This window comes from Arvicanthis niloticus, chromosome 2 (assembly GCF_011762505.2).
Source record: "Arvicanthis niloticus isolate mArvNil1 chromosome 2, mArvNil1.pat.X, whole genome shotgun sequence".
Lineage (NCBI taxonomy): Eukaryota > Metazoa > Chordata > Mammalia > Rodentia > Muridae > Arvicanthis > Arvicanthis niloticus.
The window spans coordinates 133,737,259-133,760,739 of NC_047659.1; the positions used below are offsets into that span (position 1 = coordinate 133,737,259).

Consider the following 23,481-nt stretch of genomic DNA (forward strand, 5'->3'; position numbering starts at 1 on the left):
TGATGAGTGTGGTGTAATGCAGGAAAAATCCTGGATTACACCACACTCATCTCCCCACAGCCACCTTTTAAGTTGCAGCAGAGATGGCCCAGGAAGGATCCTGGCCCTGCAGGGAGGTCCACTGAGCTAATTCTCTCCATATCAAATTCAAGTTTACATCTTTCCCTCCAAGTCTAACTTTGGCCATCACAGATCCAAACTTTAAAGCCCATTTCCCCATGAGGCCTTTTCTTTTTCCTATGGCTCTCTCACTGTCCACTATGCAATCACGGAAGCTATACGCCTTTTGTCCACCACTAGAATTTAAACTCTGTAAAGGCGGTGTCTTTGGCTGGTGGCTGTAACTCGACTCCTAGAACAGTGCATGGCACATAACGGATACCTGACCATGTCTGTTGATGACTTGAACTGGCTCCCCATCCTGCTAGATCAGAATCAGACCCTGACTGCAGGGCCTCTGCTGGATTCCTGCTCAACACTGAGACCTCCGTTCCATACCCACCTTTTCTTTGTTCTGAGCAAAGCTCTTGGCAGAAGATGAGGATCAGGAAAAAGAAGGAGGAGGCCTGGAGCTGCATGGTGTCTACCAACAGTGGCCCAGCCTGGGGCTGTCTTATTTAGAGAGAAAGGAGACTAAGAGGAGGAGCTGACTCCAAATCTTGCTCGCTCACCCCTAGCTGCTGCTCTGCACAGGGCTGGCTGCTTCCGGAACAGTCCAGTTTCTTTCCTCCTGGACATATCTGATCTGGCCTCCAAAGCAACGCACCACTGTTTCAGTGTAGAAGCCCTGACAACAGGAACAGAACAGCAGTTACTACTGGCTGTGTGCCTCTGGGTTTCCAAGCACCACACAAAATACACTTCACACACTGTTTGTCTGTGAAGTTTACACAGGAACCCCGGAAGATTTGGATATGGTGTGAGGGTGTCAACAAGGGGTCCACGTCTTGGAAACTTGGTCCTCAAGGTGGCACTGTAGAGAGATGGTCAAATCTCCAACAGGTGGAACTTAGTGAAAGGTACTCTGAAGGTACTGTTCTCAAAAGAGACTAGTGTTCTCGTGAGACCCCAGTTAGTTCCCCTGAGAGTGGACTGGTGTGAAAAGAGGAAGCCGTGGGGCTGAGGGATGGCTCAGCAGTTAAGAGCGTAGGTTGTTTTGGTTTTTGTGGTTGTTTAAGTTTTTATTTTTATGTGAATGAGTGTTTTCCCTGCATGTATGTCTGTAGCCCATGCCTGCCTGGTACCCATGGAAGCCAGAGGCAGGTACTGGATCCCCTAGGACTGGAATTACAGATGGTTATGGACTGCCATGTGGGTGCTAGGAATTGAATCTAGATCTCTGGAAGAGCATCCAGTGCTTTTGACCACTGGGTCATCTCTCCAGCCCCCTTAAGTGTATACTGTTCTTGCACAGGACCTGACTTGGGTTCTTAGCATTCAAGTTGGGCAGCCCACACTTCCTGTAACTTCAGCTCTGAAAGAATCCAACACTTCTAGCCTCTGTGAGCTCCCGTGCACACACGAACAGCCCCTCCCCCATACACACACTCATATAATTAAAAGTAAAAGAAATCTTTAAAAATAGGAAACCTAAACTTCTCTGACTTTCTATCTTGCTATATGTTCTCTTTCTTTTCAAAATACCCTTTACATAATGTCACCAGCCATCCTGTGACAGTTGATTGGGGTGGGGGTGAGGTTCTCATTGAAAGTCAAGCTGATGGACCACCCCCAATTTTTTTTTTTAACTAAGTAGACCTCTTTTTAAAATAAGGCATCCAGTCTCAGGTGTTTTGTTATAGCAACAGAACATATACAGAAACAACTCCATTTTGTAACAAAACAAGAAGATTAAACTACTGTGACCACAGTCATGTAGAAGGCAAGTTTCAGAGCCATGGCTGTGTCCCTGGTCTGTATAGTTTTAGTGACTCATGCCAGTTATTTATTCAAGAGAACTTTCTCAAGTATCTTACACTGGGCTTACATTGACTGTACGGTCAGGAGCTGTCTTCACACCTGGGTGCTTCCGGGGGATTATGGGAACAACACACACTTAGTCTAAAAGCTAGAGACTGTCACCTGGTTAGAAAAGGGGCAGATTCAGTGTATTTAAGCAGAAATAACAAAAGCTCAGAATAAAAACAAGGTGTGGTTTATGCGATCCTGGTACTTGGTAGTTGGAGCAGGAAGATCACAAGCGTAAGGTCATCCTCGGCTAAGTTGTAGGTTAAAGGTCAGCCTAGGTGATATAAAACCCTGGTTTTTTTGTTTTTTAAGAAAAAAGATTTCAAACCCCACATGTTTACTTTTTAAAACCAGTGTGTCCTTTTGTAAAAAAAAATGTTTATTTTATTATTTTTAATTTTGTGTATAGGCATGTGCTGGGGACACGTACGCATGAATGTGGGTGTCTGTGGAGGCTGGTTCTCCTGGAGTTACATGTGATTGTGAGACTCCAGCATGAAGGCTGGGAACTGGACTCAGGTCCTGTGTAAAAGCCGTGCACACTCTTAGCTGCCGAGCCCTCTCCCTGCTCCTAAGTTTTAGGGAAAACGCCTTTTGGGGTCTTTGCTCATTTTTCCTTTCCTCCACTGTTTTTTGTTTTGTGGCGTGGATGACTAAATCCAGATCTCCTGCATTCTGCTACCTGAGTTATATTCTCAGTCATATCTTTTGCAAATTTCCTTACTGTATTATTTTTCTGTTATTGAATTTCAGGACTTCTTCATATATCATAATAATAGCTATTATTGCTATGAGTTTTTGTCTTTATTTATTTATTTTGGGGATAGGGCCTCACTGTATAAACTAGCCTGGCCTGGAACTCAAAGTTCTGCCTACCTCTGCCTCCTGTGTGCTGTGGTCAAAGGTTTGTGCCACTATGCCCAGCTATGGTTTTATTGTGTACATATTATTTTCATTTATTATTTTATTATTTATTATATAAGACTATTTTAATTTGATTTAAATAATAAATATTTTATTATTTATTTTTATTTATTTATTTCTGAGGCAGGGTATTACTGTGTGGCCTTGGCAGGTCTGGAACTTGCTCTGTCAACCTGGCTGGCCTCAAACTCACAGAGAGCCACCTGCCTCTGTCTCCTGAGTCCTGGGATTAAAATTCTATGCCACTACACCCGATTATTTACTTATTTACTCTGAATACTTTTAAACCCATGAAGATTAATTTTTTAATTAAAAAATGTTGTGTGTACAATGGATCTTTGCCTGTGCGTATGTCTGGGCACTACATTTGCACCTGGTACCTGAAGAGACCAGAAGAGGGCATTGTATGCCCTGGGACTAGAGTTACAGACAGTTGCGAGCTGACAGTGTGGGTGCTGGGGATTGAACCTAGGTCCTCTGCAAGAGTAGCAAGTGCTCTCAACCACTGAGCCGTCTCTCCAGCTCCTGCTGTCTTTATTTTGGGAGAATAGTTACTCTGAATTCAACATTTTATTTATTGGCCTTTTCCTCTTTAATCGATTTGACTATATATTCTAATACTTTCTGATAAGCTTTTGTTTCTGATGAAAATGGAGACATTATTTCTTTCCAAATATTTCTTTGTTTATCGTGACAATGAATTTAAATGTAATTTTCTTCATATACAGTGGTCCATGAAGCTTCGTGGATCTTCCAGTGAGCTTGTCATGAAAATTCTTAGTAATTCCTCCATCTATACATTTTTATCCATCACTAGCCCATCCGTCCATTTAAAAATTTATTACTAATTTATAATTAATTAATTTAAACAATATCTTTCTAGATAGTCCTGGTTGTTGTAGAACTTGGTCTCGAAAGCAGGGAGGATTTGAACTCTGAGATCCACCTGTCTCTGCCTCTTGAGTGCTAGGATTAAAGGTATGTGCTAGCACTATACCCAGCCTAGATTAAAGAATGCATTTATTTTGATTAGGAGGTCGAGAAAAGTAGGTGATTCTCCCTTGACAACAAGAGGCTAGGGTTATCCACCACAGGAGGGTATCACACTTCTGACATCTTCATGTCCTTTTATCACTGAATTAAAAATAATACTGATTGTGTGTTCATTTTATACACATATAGTAACACACTAGTGTAGATAATAATGAAGAAATCAGTGGCAAAAGGAAGAGAAATTATGTATATGGAAAACAGTGAATTGTGTATGATGAACTCTAAGCTAGTCAGCGTTTAGCAGGAAAGGTAGATATGAAGGATGGGTCTTCAGAGCAAAAATTCATAGAAAGAGTCAGGAATGAGCCAAAGTATAAATGTTATTAATTGAAAGGATGTACTCTGCATTTGATAAAACTTACTGAGAGCATATCAGAGTACAGTATGGCAGCATGTATCAATAACCACAGCACTCAGTAGGTGAGATGGGGGTGGAGTGGGGGATTCAGAGGGTTTGAGGCCAGCCTAGGCTGCACAGAGGATTTTAGAACAGTTTCAGCTACATAGTGAGATTCTTACAAAAAATTCAAAATATAACAGTATTTGAGATGGGAGAGTCTGACTGATCGGTCACCTGCATTGAGTACTTATTTCCTCCTAGCTGCAAGAGAAGCTGGGAGAGAGAATATGCTGAATACTTGTTTCCTCCTAGCTGCAAGGGAGGCTGAGAGAGTGAATGTGCTGAGTACTTACTTACTGTCTCTCAGCAACAAGCCCATCTTCTCTGTGGTGTTGGGAATGGGACTCTGCATGTTAGATGTCCCTACACTGGCTCTTTCTGGCATCCTTCAAACCTGCTTCCCTGTGGTTTTTTTCTAGATACCATCTTTAGGTAAGCACACATCTCCACCAAGTAATCCAAAAACATTAGTGTTTTCAGAGGTCTGAGTCTAGCCACAACACATTCTAGAAGACAGAGTCAAGGTGTACATATCCCATGGTCTATTCCTTCATGAATGTCAGCTCCAGTTGAACTCAATGATCCTCTGCTTCCAATTCTAGAAGTAAGAAAGCTTCAACTTCCCTTTCTTCCTTCTACCTCCAACACTCATGCAACTATAAACCCCATGTTTAAAATAACTTGTGTGTATGTGTGTGTGTTATTTGCTCATTTTCTATACGTGTATGGTATGTGTGTGTCACACATACTTGAGTGTTCTTAAGTGCTCTTGCATACAGTCCATGGCACCAAGGCATCCTTGTTTGAGACAGGGTTTCTTGACTTTACTCCTGTGCACACCAATCTAGCTGGCCTACAAACTTCCAGGAATTCTCCCATTTCCACTTCTCGTCTCTCTCAAGGAGCACTATGACTTCAGATATATACTACTGTGCCCAACTTTATGTGTATTCTGGGGGTTTGAAGTGAGCTATCTTTATCTCTCCAGCCCTGTTGTTTCTGTGTTCTTTACTAGATCCTGACGAATAGACTAAGAGTCTGGCTTTTTCAGCCCTAACAGAAATGGTGGTTTTTTTTTTTTTTTTTACTCTAAGCAAGACTCCTCCACTAGAGAATTCTTCAACATGCTGAATATTAAAAGCAAAATAACAAATAGCTCTAAAGTCACCTGTATTTCCAAGGCTGCAGGATTTGGCAATACCCGACCACTCTTCAGTTCAGAGTTTTAGCTCATTTTGCTACTGTGTGGTCTTGGACAAGGTCATTCTTTATTAGAAGTTTGCATTTATACACACGTAGAAACAAAAGAAGAGTGGTGAAGTTAGCCCAGATGCTCCCTGTTTCCAAATTACCCAAGCTCCCCCATGCACTTCTGGAGGTAGATCCAAGGGGAACATCTGAAGGAAAAGATGAGGGGTCCTGTACCTTGGAAACAACCAAAGACTGTCCACCTGGGGGTGTCTACTGGGATCTAATGAGGGAGTAATAAAGAGACAAAGGCCACCCAGTTCCACTGAGGTCCTTGGGTTCTCTGTGCACTGCCCTGAAAGCTCCAAGTTCATTCCTGAGCAGAGCATAGGGGCAGATGGTATCAGCGCACAGCACACACTAGCCACTTCTAAGGCTCCCCTTGCTGCCTGGGCAGGAACAGCTTGTTCCAATTATTCATGTATGTCGAACCTGACCAGGGCTGAAGGGTGTAAAGACTCTGTGTGGTAGGTGTTTATCAGATCTGGCAGCATTCTTTTGACGCCATGCTGTTTTAGAAGTGGAAATACTATTTGACATCATTATCCAACCACTTTCCTGTTACGGATGGGAAACAGGCCCCAAGAAGGGGATCCCTCCTCACTATTCTGTTCCGGCGAGGGTATATAGTGTGGTGAGCTAGTTGTTTCTAGGGAGTAACAATGAGGTTTAAATTTGGGGTTTACGAGTCCCACACATGTGCCTTTTCAACCCAATGCAAACCCATCATAGCTTCTGGCTCGTAAGGATGCACAGAGCTGAGATAGGCTTCCTCGGAGAACTAAACATGCAGAGCTGAGAACAGAGGCAAACACAAAACACACCAGGGCTGCACAGCCAGTAATGTTTCCCAGGCTGTGGCCACCACACACCCTGCATCATTGTGACCCAGCCTACTCCTCCCACCTGCTTCAGTGATTGGATAGTTTCTCTAATTTCTTCTGTACTATCTTTTTAAAAATATGCGTGAATGTTTTTTTCTTGTATGTCTGCGCACCATATGTATGCAGTGTCCAAGAAAGCTAGAAGGTGTTAATGCTACTGGAACAGAGTTACAGATGTTGTAGCTTACTCTATGGGTGCTGGGAATTGAACACAGATTCTCTGGAAGAATGTGTGAGTGTGTGCATGAATAAGAGTGTACATGGGTGTGAGTGTGTGTATGTATGTGTGTATAAGTGTATGTGTATGTGTAAGTGTATGTATATGAGTGTGTGTATATGTGTGTGTGAGAGAGAGTGGGGGGAATGGTGTGTGTGTGTGTGTGTATGTATGTGTGTGTAAGTGTATGTGTGTGTAAATGTATGTATATGAGTGTGTGTATATATGTGTGTGTGAATGGTATGTGTGTATGTGTGTGTGAGAGAAAGAGTGGGGGGGAAATGGTCTATGAGTGTGTGTGTGAAAGAGTGTTGTCCATGTGAGAGAGGGAAGATGGGGAGGGGAGAGACAGAGGTATTGGGAGAGAGAATATTCACATCTGCCACAGTGGACTTGTAGGTCAGAGGACAGCATTTTGGAATTAGTTCTTTCTTTCTACCTCGCTGAAGCAAGGTCTCACTGTTTCTGCTTTTCTGTGTTCTTCGGCCCAGCTGGCCCATGAGTTTCTGAGAGACTTTCCTGTGTCCACTCCCGTGTCACCACAGGAGTGCTTGCAATACAGATGTGTGCTACCACATCTGGCATCTTATGTGTTCGGTGGATCAAATTGCACTGGTCATTCTGTGGCAAATGCTCAGCCCCCAGCCATCCAGCCAGTGTCGATTATTTTAAATGAATGCCCTATTTTCTAACACTTGCACCAAACCTCATTTCATTGGGAACTATTCGGGCTTAGCTGTAAATGCTTCCTAACAGGTGTATTGAAATACCGTTCACATGAAAACGGCACAAATGCAAGGTGCATTTGGACTGTCACCTCCTGAGTCATCGACACGTCCCTCACTTCACACAGAGTCACTCTCTGTTTTTGGTGAGGACCCATGAGATTTATCCTCTTAGCAAATTTCAAGGAGAAAACACGACTACAAACCATAGTTACAATATTGTGTATTAGAACTCCAGAATTCACGTATTCTGCACAGCTCAGACTTTGTAACTGTTCACCAACATCACACTGGAAATCTTTCTGCTCTGCTGTGTGTGACAGTCCTGCTCTAGATTCCATGCAGACTGAGTGTCTTTCCCTGTCTGGCTTGTGTTGGTGAGTATTTCATTCTTTGTCAAGGCTGAGGAGTACCCATCCCTCCACCGTCACTGCCCTACTGTGCTTTCACTGCCCTACTGTGCTTGCCCATTTGCCTGTCGATGGATGTTTAGGTCAGTTATACACCTGTGGTGGTCATGGATCACCAAGTTCTCTTTCTAGGAATCCATTTAGCTCATTCACAAGATGTTAATCCTCTCAAGGTGCCCTTTGTCTGTGCTCTGAGGTAGGAGTCCAGTCTCTTTCTTTTGCCCCTGGATATTTGTTGGTTTTCTGTGTACAAGCTGTTGGAGAGAGGAGCTTTTCCCTATTGTGTGTCCTTGGCACTCTGTCAAAGATCAGCTGTCTGTACGGGTGTGGTTTTAGCGGTTGGTTCTCTGTTGTAGTCCTTTAGTTGTTATCTGACTCACGTTAACAATGCTACCATACTGACTTTCCTTATTATGCTTTGGAATAAAAGACAAAGTCAAGGGATGAGATTCTGTCTCATCCTTCTCTTTTCTAGAGATGGCTTTGGCTGTTTGGAGTTTTTTTTCTGGATCTGTATGAATTTTAGGAAGCTTTTTCTGTTTTCTGTTTAGGTTTTTATTGTGTGGAATGTAGAGATGGTTAAAAGTAGTTTGGACACTTTGACAATAGAAATTCTTTTTATTTATGAACCTAGGATACTTTTCACAAAGCAGTTTGCTTTTTTAAAATTTTCTTCATCAATATTTCATGACTTCTGATACACACAAATTTTACCTTTTGGGTACTTTGAAGAACTTTGTTTTTTGCTGTGAATGATGAAAATATGATTGTTTTCTAAATTTCTATTTTGTGTAACTTTATTAGTATGTGAAATCAACACAGACTTCCAGATATTCATTTTTTGCCCTGAAACTTTAATGAAGATACTGTTTGTAACTCTCTCTTTCCCTCTTTCTGTGTATGCCTGTGTATGTATATGTGTGTGCACGCACATGTGTGTGTGTAATCCTTAGAGATTGTCTCTCTATAGCAACATGCAAATGTGCATACAGAGGGATGTGAACATATGTGAACATCTGCATACAAAAGACTATGAACACCTCAGAGAAATGTGAACATCTGCATTCAGAGAAATGTGAACACCTGCATACACAGGACAATGGACAGATGTGCATATCTGCACACAGAGGGCTATGAAGATGAGAACATCTGCACGCAGAAGGCTCTGAACAAAGGCGGACAGCCTGCAGACAACAGATGAGTTATTCAGACTTTGAGACATCAGAATTCACAGGATCCTTTATTAAGAGAAACTATCGTCTTCGTAGGAAAACATTTGAACCCTGAAAGTTGAGGTGATAGGGTCCCAGACTGAGAAGGGGTCAAAAGTTGAAGGTCATGACATTTGAAGAGACTCTGGAGTTGGGGGGAGGAAATAAGTGAATTCTGGGCTTCTGGTTTGGGAACAGCCAAAGTCTCAGTGGCAGCCAATCCAGAGCATGTGTTGGGCTCACGGGAAGAAAGCCTCAGATTAGGAGCCAACACTTGGAGCTTCTTCCAGCTCATCCTTATCTTACCCAGGAAGACAAATCTGCAAGACACAAGGATAAGGATGGGCATGCTTGGCTCCAGTCACCTTAGGAAACAGATCTTTTAGCTGTGGAAAGGGGGATGGGATCCTCTCCACATCCTCTGGCAAGCAGGGAAGCCAGAAGTGTGAGTGCTGGGGTCAGCATGACCACCCCGTCTGACTGCCACTTTCTACCTGTTGCTTCTGTGTGGTGACCATGGCAGGCCTCAGGCTCCTCCTCTGAGTTGGACTGGGTGCTCCCACTCCTGTTAACTTGGCATTCCCATGACTCACCTCAGACAGGCAGGTTCCCTCTGCCTACTGCCTCCCGGCTATTCCCTCCATCCCAGGTCCTTCAGTTTCTAACTGGTCTTGGAAAGGACCAATGCTCAAATCTCTTTTTGGAATTGGTGAACATGGCTGTGGGGGATCTTCAGCACTTACGTTTCTTTCTGCAGACAACTGTGCAGATTCCTTCAGATTGGAAGTTGTTAGGGTTCCCTTGGCAACCACCATAGATGAATTGGGTACAGAGGTCAGTTTCTTCATCATACCACCAGCGTGGAATGTAAGCCAAGCAGGGACCAGGATCCTGTGGCAGACTGCATACATCTGTGGGGAAATCATAGGAGACAGATACTTGAATGCCTGTCTCCCTAGGGGACAACCCCAGTCCCTTCTTCTGTCCACTGCTTTTTTTTTTTTTTTTTTTTTTGCTCAGAGCTGTGCTCCCAGTTCGGTGAGAACTGTGGCCAGTCACTTGACCCACTTTGGTCTCAGTTTTCTCATCTGCAGGATGGCAACACAAAGTACCACCTTGCTTGTCGGAACAGGGCCGTCGCAGGAGCAGATGCAGCCATTGCACACAGCTCTTTTGTTGCTTCTCCTTAGCATCAGAACGATGCTGTGTTGATGACTTTGCCTCACAAATGTTCCCGCTTTCTTTCCTTTCACCAGGAATGGCATCCATCCAAATTCAGACCTCTCCAGTCTACTGGACGTCAGGTTCCAGAGGGACTGATCCACTAGCTCACGTTGTCCCCAAACCCAAACTCCATGTCCTCCCTCTCCACAGCCTCTCCTGTTTGCTGCTCCTAACAGGCATCCTTTCAGACTCGTGCCTGAAAGTCACCAGAACCCCCGGCAGACCCTAGCCAGGGCTCTGATCACAGGGAGGATCCAGGCCAGCCCTGAAAGCTCCCTCCCTTGTCCAGCTTCACCTTCTCCACCTGCCAGTGTTGCCAGGCCTGGTCATGTCTCTGAACCCAGGGCCTTCCCATGAGCACTTGCTGGTGTCTGTCAAGCTACTCCTCCCCGTATCTGTGTGCACACTACCCTTCCTTCAGGTTCCAAGGCCTAGATGCCTTTCCCAGGGAAAGCTTTCCTGGTCATGGTGAGCAGGTGGAGCCCTCAAGGCTGTCAGGAGCACCCCAAGTATTGGTTGACTGGTAACATTGGGGGAAAAATTTTGATGGTCATTTGTAAGATTCAAGGATGTGACAGAGAGAACAGAGTATAGGAGGCCAGAAGTGATGGAGAGGACAGAGGCCTGGACAAACAAGCCAGAGGACTCCACACCTGCCCCATGTTATGCCACACCTGCCCCATGTTACACACACACCTGCCCCATTTTACACCCACACCTGTTCATGTTACACCCACACCTGCCCCATGTTACACACACACCTGCCCCATGTTATACACACACCTGCCCCATGCTACACCCACACTTGTCCCATGTTACACCCACACCTGCTCATGTTACACCCACACCTGCTCATGTTACACCCACACCTGCCTTATGTTATACCACACCTACCCATGTTACACACACACCTGCCCCATGTTACACACACACACCTGCCCCATGTTATACACACACCTGCTCATGTTACACACACACCTGCCCCATGTTACACACACACCTGCCCCATGGTATACACACACCTGCCTCATGTTATACACACACCTGCCTCATGTTACACACACACCTGCCTCATGTTACACACACACCTGCCTCATGTTACACACACCTGCCTCATGTTACACACACACCTGCCTCATGTTACAGACACACACCTGCCCCATGTTACACACACACACCTGCCCCATGTTACACACAACCTTCCCCAAGTTATATCCCACACTTGCCCCGTGCTATCCTACAGCCAGACACACTGTTGGTGTTCAATGAGTCTTTCATAGCTACTGAGTATCTCAGAGCAGCACCACAGAGCAGCCGAGGGATCACATGACCCAGTACCTCCATCCATGTTAAGAAGGAAAAATGAGGTCAGAGAGGAAACACCACAGATCCCATCGCTTGCTGAGCTAGAGAAAAACCCTTACAGCACAGGTGAGAGGTGTCCCTGTCCAACACCTATAAGAGTTGCATCAAGTCGACAGAGCCAGGGGCATATTTGAGAAGTACTAGATTTCAGTCACTCAGGAGAGGGGCAGAGCAATGTGAAGGCAGGAGGCCGGGGCTGTCAGGCACCAGAGAGGTACCTTGATTGAGGTCCATGCATTTCTTCCCGCAGCTGAACAGGCAGCATCTCTTCTTGTTCGGACACTGCCGGTGCCTCGTGCACTCATTTCTTTCTTCAACCTCACACTTCACTCTGACTCTTGGACATGTTCCTATGGGAGGAGAAGACGTGGTCCCGTGAGGGGTTGAAGGAGACATTGTTCCTCCTTCCCATTCCCAGGGGACCCCCGCAGCGCTCAGGAAGCTTATTTTCCCTCACCTGTCACTAGGCAGCTTGGGGTTCACAACACTGGCCACATCTCCAACTGTAAGGACTCAGCATCTAATCTCAGGACCTTCTCCATCCTTTCCCCCAGAGAGACCTGCCCCTTTGGAACTGCTCTGAGCATTTGGCCTTGCCCTTGGTTGGCCCCTCTTGCTTTTATCATTTGCCTAGATTGCTATTTTGAAGGTTAATGTGACAAAGTTTGAAATGCCTTGGTCAAGCAAAGTGCCTGGGCTAAATGGACAGCGGGGCCTACTGATGAAGTACTTTCTGGGCACAGTGCGGCATACTGAAGAAGTACTTCCGGGACACTTGGCCATTCTCCTCACTCCTCACTACACAATTATGAATGGGCCTGGTCAGTGTTGCACACACAGAACAGAGGACCCAGAGCATGGGGAGGCTGCTTGGACTTGTGCAGAGTCACACAGCTTCTGAGGTGTGGACCCAGAAGTCGCTCCTGTCACGTGACCTCCTAAGCCTCCACTTTCTGCCACTGCCTCCTAGTGCTCAAATCTCCATGCATCATCCTAAGGGACTCCTGGGGGCTGCTCCTTAGCACACAGGGAAGGGCCTCTGGGATACAGGGAAGCTTTGGGGAGCTGCAGTGGGCAGGTTTGGGAGCTGATGGGGTGGTGCTAGGAAGAGGCTGGGCCTTCAGTGGAAATCCCTTTGGCTGTTTAATCCCCAGGTACATCACGTTGATGCAGGGCCCGGGGCTGAGGTGGGGGAGACACTGTCACCTGCAGCGTGTTTCGTTCTCTAACCCCATCAAGATTCTTCTCTCCATGCTAAGAACTGGACCCAGTACTTACTGATAAAGAGCCCCTCTGCCAGCTCAGCTTCCTGGCTACTCCACAGGAAGATGAAGGGGACCAGGAAAGGCAGAAGTCCCCAGAGTCTCATTTTAGGAAGCCGTCGCCCGTTTGGAGGCATTAAACCAGGAGGAGCTGGTCAGTGGCTCCGGCCTCCGCTGCGTATCCCAACAGTCCAGGAAGCAACTCTGGACATGAGCCAGCTACGTTCCCTCCCCGGATGCCATCAGTGGACTAGCTGTACCCGCAGTGCAAACTGTGGGGGAAAGGGATCTGGCATGCTGGTCTGGGCCCCTGTGTGCTGAGATTCTCTGGCTTTCTGGCCTATTAAGGAGAGCAGTGTACTTGCTTAAAGTCTTCTAGAATCTTTTCAAACGTTATATGAATTCCAGAATCGTACTTTTCCCGGGGGGCAAAGTGGAGATTGGAAGTTTTCTGGGCTGCTCTTCTGCTGCTGAGATTAAACACTAACTAAAAGCAACGTAGGGAGGAAAAGTTTTCTTTCAGTTTACAGTTCCAGTCCATCATGGAACGAAGCCAAGGTAGGACTTGGATCTGAAGTGGGGACCTGGGAAGCACACTCCTTACTGCTGGCTTCCTTTGGCTTGTTCAGTTACTTTCCTTCCACAACCCAGGATTCTGTGCTCCGTGGTGGCACTGCTCACCATAGGCTAGGACTTCCACCATCACTTAAAAATCCAGAAAATATCCCATAGACATGTCCACAGGCCAACCTGGAACAACTACTAACTGAGGCTACCTCTTCCCAGTTGTGTCCAGTTGGCAACCACAATTCCCCACCCACTGTACCCGAGTCCACTCTTTGTAATTTCACCTTTCCCCTTCATGCCAAATTCTCACTCGCTTTTCTGTTTCTGTTCTCCAACCCTCCCCCCTCATTCCTCCTTTTGTTTCATCTTTTCTTCCTTCCATCCTCACCCCTTCTCTCTCTCTCTCTCCCCCCTCTTTTTCTTGAGACAGGATCTCATCTCCCCCAGGCTGGTCTCAAACTCGCTATGCAATAGAAGTTACTGATCTTGATACATCTGCATCCACCCCCACAGCACTGGGATCGCAGGTCTGCATCACCTCACCCAGTGTATGTGGGGCTGGGGGTGGAATCAGTTCTTCACGCATGCTGGGCAGGCAAAGACAGATTGAGCTGTGCACTGTGCTGTCCGCTGAATCTTCTCATCTCTGGGCTAATTATCCGTGGCTTTGACCCTGTGCCTCCTTGTTCTCCTTTTCAATGTCTCTCTGCTTGGATCTCTTTCTCTTTACCCTTCAGCTCCCTGTGGATGTTCCTTCTCTTGTCTTTGGCTCAGACATCACCCTAGTCACCACCCAAGAGTAAAGACTGTCAGGTAGGCATGAACTCACCATTCCCAGTGAGCACTGGGCCAGGAGATGGCACCTCTAAGGCAGGAGAACAAGGGAAGCTGAGGGCCTCTGTCCCGAGGGCAGGTTAGCAGGTGTCATGAGGAGCAATGGTTCAGTCAGCTGCAGGAGGGACAAAAGTGGCTCTCTGATTGTCTGGAATATTCCCTCAACTTAAATCCTGAAGCATTAGTGAGGGAGAGATTGCAGTGTGGACACAGTGTGAGCCATGCCAGGGTAAACTGAGGCAGGGACTGCTGTCAGCAGTCACACATATTTGATATACCCAGGATTTTATCTGCAACTGCAAGAGACAGTTCCACGGTGTCTCCTTTGACAAACGATGCTAGAATGTCACCAGATAAAAATCAACCATTTTCAGGTCAAGAATATGGTATGTGTCTTAGTACATTCATAAAATTGTGCATCATTGCCGGTTGTGGTGGCGCATGCCTTTAATCTCAACACTCAGGAGGCAGAGGTAGATAGAGCTCTCTCAGTTTAAGGCTAGCCTGGCCTACAAAGTGAGTTATACAGAGAAACCCTGTCTCAAAAAAAGGGGAGGGGGCTGGGCAGCGGTGGCACACACCTTTAATCCCAGCACTTGGGAGGCAGAGGCAGGCGGATTTCTGAGTTCGAGGCCAGCCAGATCTACAGAGTGAGTTCCAGGACAGCCAAGGCTACACAGAGAAACCCTGTCTCAAATAAACCAAAAAAACAAAACAAAACAAAACAAAACAAAACAAAACAAAACAAAAAAACAAAAAAAGACCAAACCAAACAAAACACCGAAAACAAAAACCCCAAACCATACCAAACAACAACAACAAACCAACCCAGACTGTGTGTCATAGCTACTAGTTTGGAAATGCTTTTCTCTCCAGCTGCAAACCCTGTCTCCCTAGCCTCCAACCTGCTCCCGCCCCTGAGACTGCATCCCGTCTTACAGATTTTCCTGCTGTCTTGTTCTTTGCCGGTGATGAGTTCAGTCCTGGGCCTCACTCACATGCTGTACCTCCTAGTTACAACTCAACCTTTGCCCCTCCCCCCCCCTTTAAAGACTTGACACAGGGTTTCACTAACTTGCCCATGCAGACCTTTAACCTGTGATCCTCCTGCCTCTGCTTCCTGAGTGTGTGTGATTACAGATCTGAGCCACCACACCCAACATTATATTTCATGCAAATGGAATTATACAGTACAGTGTGTGTGTGTGTGTGTGTGTGTGTGTGTGTGTTGAGGTTTCCATGGCCCACACGTGGAAGTCAGAGGACCACCTCTGATATGGGCTCTCCTCTTCTACCTTGTTTGAGGAGGGGTCTCTTTGGCTTCACCTCCATTCCCACACCATACTCTTCAGTATCCCGCAGGCTACCTGGCAAACAAGCTTGTGGGTATTCTTCTGTTTTGTTTTGTTTTTTCTCTCCTTCCCACCTCAATGTAGGAGCACCATAATTACAGGTACGAGCTACCCTGCCTGACTTTACATGGGTTCTAGGGATTTGAACTCAGGTCCTCATGTCTGTGTGGCAAGCTCTTTTCTCCCTTAGCCATGTTCCCAGTTGCCAACGTATGTTCACCTACAGCAGAGCACTGTGCTGGTTCCTGATTTTTGTGGGTGAATAGTATCCTGCTACATGCCAGAATTTCACTCTGGATTTTTGGTCCCTCGGAGCCTCCTCAGCTTGAATGTGGAACGTTCTGGGCCAAGGTGGGTTTAATATCTCAAGCATCCAGGGAGGATGGGAAACCCTGGACCAGTGTCTCAGCTTTCCTGTCACTGGAGATAGATGAAGAAAACTCAGAGACACGTTTTATTGGTAGGAATATGTTATAATTTCCCAGCAGTAACTAACTCAGAAGCCACTGCAATTAAAAAGAAAAACAGGTTTAAAAAAGGAGGCGGGGTTGCTGGAACACATTGTTGCTGTTGCAAGTGAAACCTAGTGAGAATCAAGTGTGGTGAGGTGTGGCAGCAGCAGTCCCTGCTACACGCTACCCACTACCCCTTCCCCAACCTGCGAATCACTACAGTCTGCACCTTGTGTGTCTTGGAGGGTTTCCCAAAAAGGCCACTTGAGCCCTTTCCCTTCTCCCAGAGTCAGTTTCTGGGACATCTAAAGCAAGGCATTGCTCACAGGACTCAGACGGAGGAGAAAAGTATTCCCTGGGCTTTTCAGGTTTCAAGGATGTTTCCGAACACATGTCCTTGATTGACGTCACCAGAGGCTTCACTCTCCCTGTACTGGTGACATGCAGACTACTCAGTCTCACAGACACAGGGTGAAGCCAAATACTTTACTGAACCAAAACCAAGCTGAGAGCTACATGGAAATAAACTGGGAGCTTTTGACGGTGGCGCCGAGCAGCTGAGGCTTAGCTAGTGATGGGGACCCTAAGAGGAGGTGTTATGAATAGCATGATGGGAGGGGGAGGCATCCTAGGATCCAATAACTGGGAAGACACAGGGTCTTGCAGTGCTCAAAGTGGTCCCCAGAAGCCAGTCTGGAACATCCAGCAGGTACACAGAGCTTGGAGCAGAAGCCGAATCCTGGTGATTTTCTCGGCGTGTCCTCTATTCAGGGGAGATTGCCTATAGAGAACACAGAGATATAAGATATAGCTGAACATCCAGGGCTCGGCTGATTTCTGGAGCCTGGAGTTACGTTTCTACATCTTATCATAGAAGGAGACTCAAAGTGGGGTTTGTCAATGGGAGTTGAGTCACATGGGAGCAAGGCATATAAATACAGTGAAACTTGTTCTATATGCTCACTTAAAACAAAAGTCTGTTTTTGTTTTTTTTTTTTTTTTTCAAAGAGACATGGATGCCTGCTGGCAAAAGGAAGTGAAGAAGTTGATGGCTTGGGATGGCTCCTTGGAAGGAGTGCCTGGGTGGGGCGGGGCACTCTTGGATCATTTTGCAGTCAGTCTTGGGGCCCCTTCTATATTCCCCTTCACCCTTCCTAAGTCCATTCTTGTTTGCCAACTCCCCCATATCTTCTCAGCTTCAGTTTCCAAGAGGTCCTGCCTCTCCTCCTGATCTGATGTAGTTCTCAGGTCTGAGAAAGACACAGCTGCCTTGGGACAGGACAACCCACACCCACATTTCCTGGGACAGCTGTTAGATGCAACTGGGGGTGGGGGTTGAGGGTCACTTGCAGGGCGGGGCACGCGTGGGGCGTGCGCGGGGCCCCGGGGTGGGGGTGTGTGTGGATCCTAAGACTCACTTTTTTTTCCGCAGGCATTCTGGCATATACTTTGAGATTGGAAGTTGTTATTGTTTCCCTGGCAACCACCATAGATGAAGAGTTGGCACGTGCTATTTTCTTTATTATACCACCAACGACGGAAGTAAGCCATGCAGTAGCCGGAGTCTTTTGGCAGGCTGCAGATATCTGCAGAGGGACCCCAGAGTTGAGAAATCAAGAGTGTGCAACCTGAAACAAAACAATGCCCTTCCTTCCCCTGAGAGCCACCATAAGTGAAGTTTTTGTTCAGACTCTTTTCCCCCCGCTCACCCTCCAGCGGTTCAACACCCCAAACATTGCGTGTACTTGCTAGAAGATGCTACGGTGGATATCTGCGTCCCTGGAGGTAGGATCCTCGTGGGTGGTTATGGTTTGAACATGAAATGTCCCCCATGGGCTTACATTTTGAATACTTGTCACCAGTTTGGGATTACATTTCCAGGGCTGTGGGACCTGTTGGGAAGTGGAGCCTGTCTGGAGGAATTTCGTCAATAGGAGAGGACTCTAAGGTTACAGCATAACCCTGGTTCCTGAGCAAAGGTCCCTGCTTCCTGGACTGAAGCCATTTGAAGAGTTCTCACCACGAGTTTGCCACCGTGAACTCCACCATGCTGTTTTCAGAGTGGTGTACAGAGGCTTCTTAAAACCGCGGGTCATAAGAAACCTTTTATATGCACACACATTGTTTCTCTTGAGTATTCTGTCATAGCAAGGTAAAAGGAATTAACACACGGGGGGCACTCTTCTGTCTTGGTTCTAGGGTACTAAGGATGGACAGGGGGCCTCATGCATGCTAGGCAAGCCCTCTGTTATTGAACTGCATCTTCAGTCTGTAAATGTAGTCTGTTAGGATGGCTGCATGTTGGAGCACCGAAGCCTCTAATCTAATACGGCTGATATTCTGAAAAAAGGGGTAAACGTGTAGCTCCCTGAGATACACGCACAGGGAGGAGGCCATGTGATCTCTTGAAGGCAGAGATCAGAAGCCAAGGAATGCAAAGATGGCCAGCAAGCCACCAGATAGTAATAGAGAACCATGGAATACAGTTCTCACTCATGAGCCAGAGAGGTGGCTGAACAGATAAAGACGTGCAACTGAGACGACCTGAGTCCAATCCCCAGCCCAGGTAAAGGTGAAAGAAGAATTGAGTCTAAATTCTCCTCTAACCTCCCTAACCGCCCCCCCCCACACTAACACAAATATTTTTAAAGGCTTTCACAATCCCAAGAGGAGACCTTAACCTTATTCTTAGAGCCTACAAAGCTGTTCGACAATACATTGCTATCACTTTATTTGAGTGACGCTCACAAACCCACACGGGCTCCGGCTGGCCTACAAGCTCCATGACCTTAAATCTCCACAGCAGTGGCTTTTCCCCTCCTCGCAGCCCATCTCTCTGCCAGGCTTTTCCAGCCTGAGTCTCACACCTAGGCTATTGAGGCCGCCTCTAATTCACCCTCCTGCCTCATCCCTGGCTCCTCCCATCAAATCTGCCATTGATCCACCAGGGAGGAGGATCTAATAGACCCGAACATGAGGCCATCATGTCGTTCCACATGTAAGACCTCAGCTTCATCACAAGGTCCTTCTGGGACTTACAAGGTAAGTCCCTTCCCTGTCTGGCTCCTATGCCTGACCCTGGCCTCTTTTGCCATGGAATCCCTTTAAGCTCCACACCGTGGCGATTTTCAATTCAGCACAGCACCCTCCACTGCGCCTCCATGCCTTTGCACATCCACACGCATCATTGCCTGCTAGCAGAATGTTTATTCCTCCTTCAAAACCTTTCTCAAAAATCAGTTCCTCTGTGACATCTCTCTTAACTCTGCTCCGTATCCCACACTGTGGCAGTGGCCTGAATCCAGCCTGCGTTTCCCCATCTTGTTTCTGAAACTTCTGTGTTTATTTATTATTTAAGAAAAAAAAATGCCTCCAAGTCTTGTCCCTAGGATTCTGACTCTCCAGTGTGCAGGGATTGTGTCTGGTTTCATTTTGGGCTTCTGATGCCTAGCATAGAACTGAGCTTTTTGGGGGTGTTAAAGGGGTGTTAACGATGTGCTCCAAGGGCCTTTAGCATCATGTGAAGAAGTGGAAGCACATAGAAAAAATATTAATTTGGTTAAGATTTTAAGAAGATGCTTAAAAACTGGATGGGAGACTCAGATTTCAGAAGTGTGGTGTCAGACCCCTGGCATGTACCTGGCTGTCATGTTTGCTCCACTGTCACATCCCATGATCCCTAACACTTTCATCTGCCACCCACTCTTCCCTTCTGTGACCCATGTCTCCAATTGAAGCCATCACCTCCCTTCTCCTGGAAGTCCTCCAACATAAATCCAGCCCCCCAATCATCCTCACACTCCAGAGGATCACACATGTTGGTCATGTCACGTCCTCACTTAAATAGTAAAGACCATGCTTTTTCTTTGCCTTTGAGTCCATGGTTTTTAGGATTAAGATGAAAGTCCTTCTTCTAGACCATCAGACTGGGACTGTTTGGTCCTAACCCACCAAAGGCATTTTCCAATGACCAGCATCATGCTCACTCTCTGTCTCCCTGGAATCTCCCTTTGAGGTCTTTTTGAGTCATTCCCTTGCCGGGTGAGCCTTTCCATCCTCAGTTTTACTATTAGCTTTGATTCTGAACTCAGCTCTAAGTTTAGTTGCCGAGAGACCTTTCTCAGTGGTCCTGACCACAGAAAACAAGTCAAGTGCTACTAAAGACTGTGGTTTGGATATGGTTAAAGTGTGTCCTCTCAAGGTTCATGACTTAGAGTCTTGGTCCACAAGGTTGTAGTACCTTCAAGAGGTGAGATTTATTGGGAGACTCCTAGATCACCTGGAACATGTCCTCCAAAAGGATTGCAGAACCCTAGCCCCTCTTGGCTTCCGTTGGTCATGTGACCTCTTCCTCTCACTCACCCATCATCTCCTGTGGGATCCATGCTGGTGTCTGCTCATCATGTTTGGTCCCAGACTCAAAAACTCATCTATATAAGCCTTTTTCTTTATAATTAACCTGTCTCATATATTTTATTACAGCAAAATGAACTTTTAAAACTGGGTACCAGAAATGCTCAGCAAATGCTTCTAAATGAATGGAGAATCTCAGATAGCCTTTTGGGAATCCAGAGGGGCAGGAACAGAGTTGAGATTGCAGTTCCAGTATGGAATGTTAGGGCAGGTTTCCTAGTACAGAGTCCAGTTCATACAGACAGAGAGGCAATTACTTAGCAGTCAGGAGCTTGGGAAGATAAATCACCATGCTTGTCACCAATAATTCGAGCATTTGTTAGCACGACAATGGCCATTTGGGGACTCAGAAAACCATAGCAGTGAACAATAGTCATGAAACAGTCTGACTCAATCCCACCCATGCACCTAACATTTATTTGGGGAAACTGAGGCTCATAATTACCTGCTAGGATAAGAATATCACTGTCACAACCTCACCAGGAGCTGTAACAGAGCTAAATCACAGGACCCCGGATGCAGCAATCTTACCCAGAATCCACCCCTCAGTGAGCCATGGGGCACTGGCAGCCTAGGTGGGCAGAAGAGGAGACTTGGTAGAAGGCTTGTGGTATTTCTAAGCCCTTTGAATTATTACCTTGTTGAGGGTTTAAACATTTCTTTCCACAGTTGAAGATACAGCACTTCTCTTTCTTCTGGCAGTCTCTGTCCCTAGTACAAAGGTCCCTCTCTTTGTGTTCACACTCCTCTCTGAATCTGGGGCATCTCCCTAGGGAAGAAACAGTCTTTCAGCCTCAGGGCCTTCAGATTTGGGAGTGCAAGGAAGCTTATGTTCAAGTTTGTGCACCCCGAAGAAAGCTTTTTCTTTGCTTTTTTGTTTCCAACACTACCCACCTCTAACCTCGTCAACACCCACCCCCCCACACACACACACACAAACACATACACCTTCTTCCCTCCAGTGGGCTACCCCCAGCCACTGGAGCAGAACTTTTCAACACTGGTGACATTTAGGTTAGACAATCACATGCCGGCCATGGTAACTGCTCTGTGCTTTGTGGGACCTTTGGCAGCCAACTTGGCTTCATGAACTAGACATCCCAGGCACTCCATTTATCTCCTACCAACCCAAACTGTCTCCAGGCCCTTCCCCCTACAACCTGCTTCCTCTGTTCTAGCTATTCAGTTATGCTGTGTCCCTGTTTTCCTCTAGAGGGCGACATTTCACAGTGAGTCCTCCCTCACCTGCAAGCTGGGTTTTGGCGTTCTAACTCTACTGGCGTATACCTGTTGGGGACGATAAACATGATCCTAAATACACTGTATAAAATTTTCAACAGATTAATAAAAATATTACCTTAGAAAAATCGTTAGTAGTTGAATGCTGGTAGCCATGTGATCGTGGGCAAATTCTTTAAATTCTGTGTCCTCTAGTTTCAAAGAGGGAAGTTTAATATACCACTAACGGATGCTGAGAGCAGGAGAAATAGTCTTTCCCAGGGAAGAGCCCCCTAATTTAATTGCTTATCCAATACCAAATGGTCAGCCCTGAAATAATATATATACAGAAAATAATAAACGGACACAGCAGGTTATATTTATTTATTTAGGCACACATACAAACACGCACGCACGCGCGCACGCACGCGCACACACACACACACACAGTGATACACATATAACAACAACAATTAAACAAAAAGAGGTCCTAATTGTGAGACAGAATGGGGGCAAGTACATGAAAGGAACTGAAGGGAGGAAAAGGAAGGGGAAATTATATTTTAATGTTTAAAATTCCCAAATTTTAAATTAAAAGAATAAAATAGGGTGTTGATAGGACTTACTCCTGTAGCGCTCACACAAGGACGAAATGAGATCGTAAACACGAGCAAATGCTAGTGAATGCCTGCAGAGCAGTTGCCAGGAGGGACACTTCACTCTGTCCCATTTCTTAACCATAAAGCTGCAGGCTCAAAATTCATTTAAAATGAAGAAATCAAGTTCCAGAGAGGCCACATGGAGTTTAAATATTTTGCTCAAGATCACCTGGTTACCAACTCTTTACAACCCACCAACTCTGACCTCAGAGTCTCCCAACAAAGGGGTCTGTCTGTCTGCTTCTTTTGAGAGGTGAAGGGTCTTCTCATTAATGTTGGAACCATAATTCTTCTCCACCTCCCCAAGGAAGACACCTTTTCAAAGGGACTTTGAAGGTGTTTCCCCAGACCCCTGTCCCTGTGTTAACAAAGAGGACATTGTAACACAGAGACCTTATAAGTATCTCTCTCCTCTCCTAAGCTACATCCAGGAAGAAGCTGCAGAAAGGTGACCCACACCTAAGGAGTTGTTCCTTATCCCTTCCTTCCAGTAAACTTCCCTTTCTCCCAGACAACAGCAGAAAAACAATACTTACTGGGAAATAGCATGTCAGTTAGACTAGGTCCCTGGACATTTGCAAGCAAGCCAAATAGCACGAGGATGCTCACAAATCCGGAAAACTTCATTCTGGAGAGGGGCTGGCCTGGCTGGTAGTCTTGAACATGGAAATGTCTTCTGCCTTCACCCAACCAATTCTCTCAATAGTTTGTACCTTGGCTGTGAGAACTGGAGCAAAGCCAGTCACTTACTGTCTTGCTGGGAACACCAAGTTCTCGAGATCCTAAGTGCAGCACATGACATTCACAGCTCACATCTGTGGAGAAAGCCAACATTCTACTTTCTGCTTGGACTACTGTGGGCTAGCCATCTGGTCAACCAGGGTAGTGCACAAAGGGTACTCTACACAGTCTATGCTGGTCTCGGGTCTTCATTTTGATAACTCAAAGTTAATGTGAAATGCTCTCTTTACCATTAATTTACCACCTTTAAAACACTCACTCCAATAAGCACACCCTATTGTCTTGATATCTAATCTAATGTTTATTCTCATTGTAGGTCCAAGGTCTGTGTCCCCTTCTCCCTCCCCTACAGTT

General features: G+C 46.1%; 3 protein-coding genes and 1 long non-coding RNA gene across 4 annotated transcripts in view; 1 reads left to right on the forward strand and 3 right to left on the reverse strand.

Moving 5' to 3' along the window:
* The window catches only part of Spint3 (serine peptidase inhibitor, Kunitz type 3), a 3,538-nt gene extending 2,771 nt beyond the window's left edge, over nt 1-767 (reverse strand). Inside the window, exon 1 of the mRNA XM_034493775.2 lies at nt 503-767. Within this exon, the coding sequence (XP_034349666.1) occupies nt 503-578 (76 nt within the window). The 5' untranslated portion in view covers nt 579-767. The remainder of the gene's footprint in view (nt 1-502) is intronic.
* An 8,211-nt stretch (nt 768-8,978) lies between these two features.
* Nucleotides 8,979-13,284, reverse strand: LOC117703965 (WAP four-disulfide core domain protein 6A). Its single transcript, XM_034495871.2, has 4 exons — nt 12,908-13,284; nt 11,848-11,979; nt 9,784-9,951; nt 8,979-9,360 (listed from the first exon to the last, which is right to left on the reverse strand). Exons 1-4 carry the CDS (start codon nt 13,026-13,028, stop codon nt 9,338-9,340), a joined length of 444 nt encoding a protein of 147 aa, XP_034351762.1. The 5' UTR covers nt 13,029-13,284; the 3' UTR covers nt 8,979-9,337.
* A 3,451-nt stretch (nt 13,285-16,735) lies between these two features.
* LOC117703966 (eppin) lies at nt 16,736-23,087 on the reverse strand. Its single transcript, XM_034495872.2, has 4 exons — nt 22,923-23,087; nt 21,147-21,278; nt 17,515-17,682; nt 16,736-16,877 (listed from the first exon to the last, which is right to left on the reverse strand). The coding sequence occupies exons 1-4, from the start codon at nt 23,011-23,013 to the stop codon at nt 16,864-16,866; spliced, it is 405 nt and encodes a 134-aa protein (XP_034351763.1). The 5' UTR covers nt 23,014-23,087; the 3' UTR covers nt 16,736-16,863.
* LOC143441492 (uncharacterized) lies at nt 17,694-18,213 on the forward strand. The gene is made up of 2 exons (XR_013108969.1): nt 17,694-17,881; nt 17,959-18,213. It is a non-coding gene; the product is annotated as an uncharacterized LOC143441492 (long non-coding RNA).
* Nucleotides 23,088-23,481: the final 394 nt, after the last annotated feature.

Bases quoted from the DNA above. Each gene is read 5' to 3' on its own strand.
- LOC117703966 (XM_034495872.2), bottom strand. From the start codon at position 23,013: ATGAAGTTTTCCGGATTTGTGAGCATCCTCGTGCTATTTGGCTTGCTT. The intron at 21,279-22,922 runs GTAAGTATTGTT...TTTCTTCCCTAG, and splicing joins AACTGACATGCTATTTCCCA to GGAGATGCCCCAGATTCAGA. The intron at 17,683-21,146 runs GTAATAATTCAA...GTCCCTCTGCAG, and splicing joins ATGTTTAAACCCTCAACAAG to ATATCTGCAGCCTGCCAAAA.
- LOC117703965 (XM_034495871.2), bottom strand. From the start codon at position 13,028: ATGCCTCCAAACGGGCGACGGCTTCCTAAAATGAGACTCTGGGGACTT. The intron at 11,980-12,907 runs GTAAGTACTGGG...CTCCTCCCATAG, and splicing joins GGCAGAGGGGCTCTTTATCA to GAACATGTCCAAGAGTCAGA. The intron at 9,361-9,783 runs GTAAGTGCTGAA...TGTGTCTTGCAG, and splicing joins AGTTGTCTGCAGAAAGAAAC to ATTTGTCTTCCTGGGTAAGA.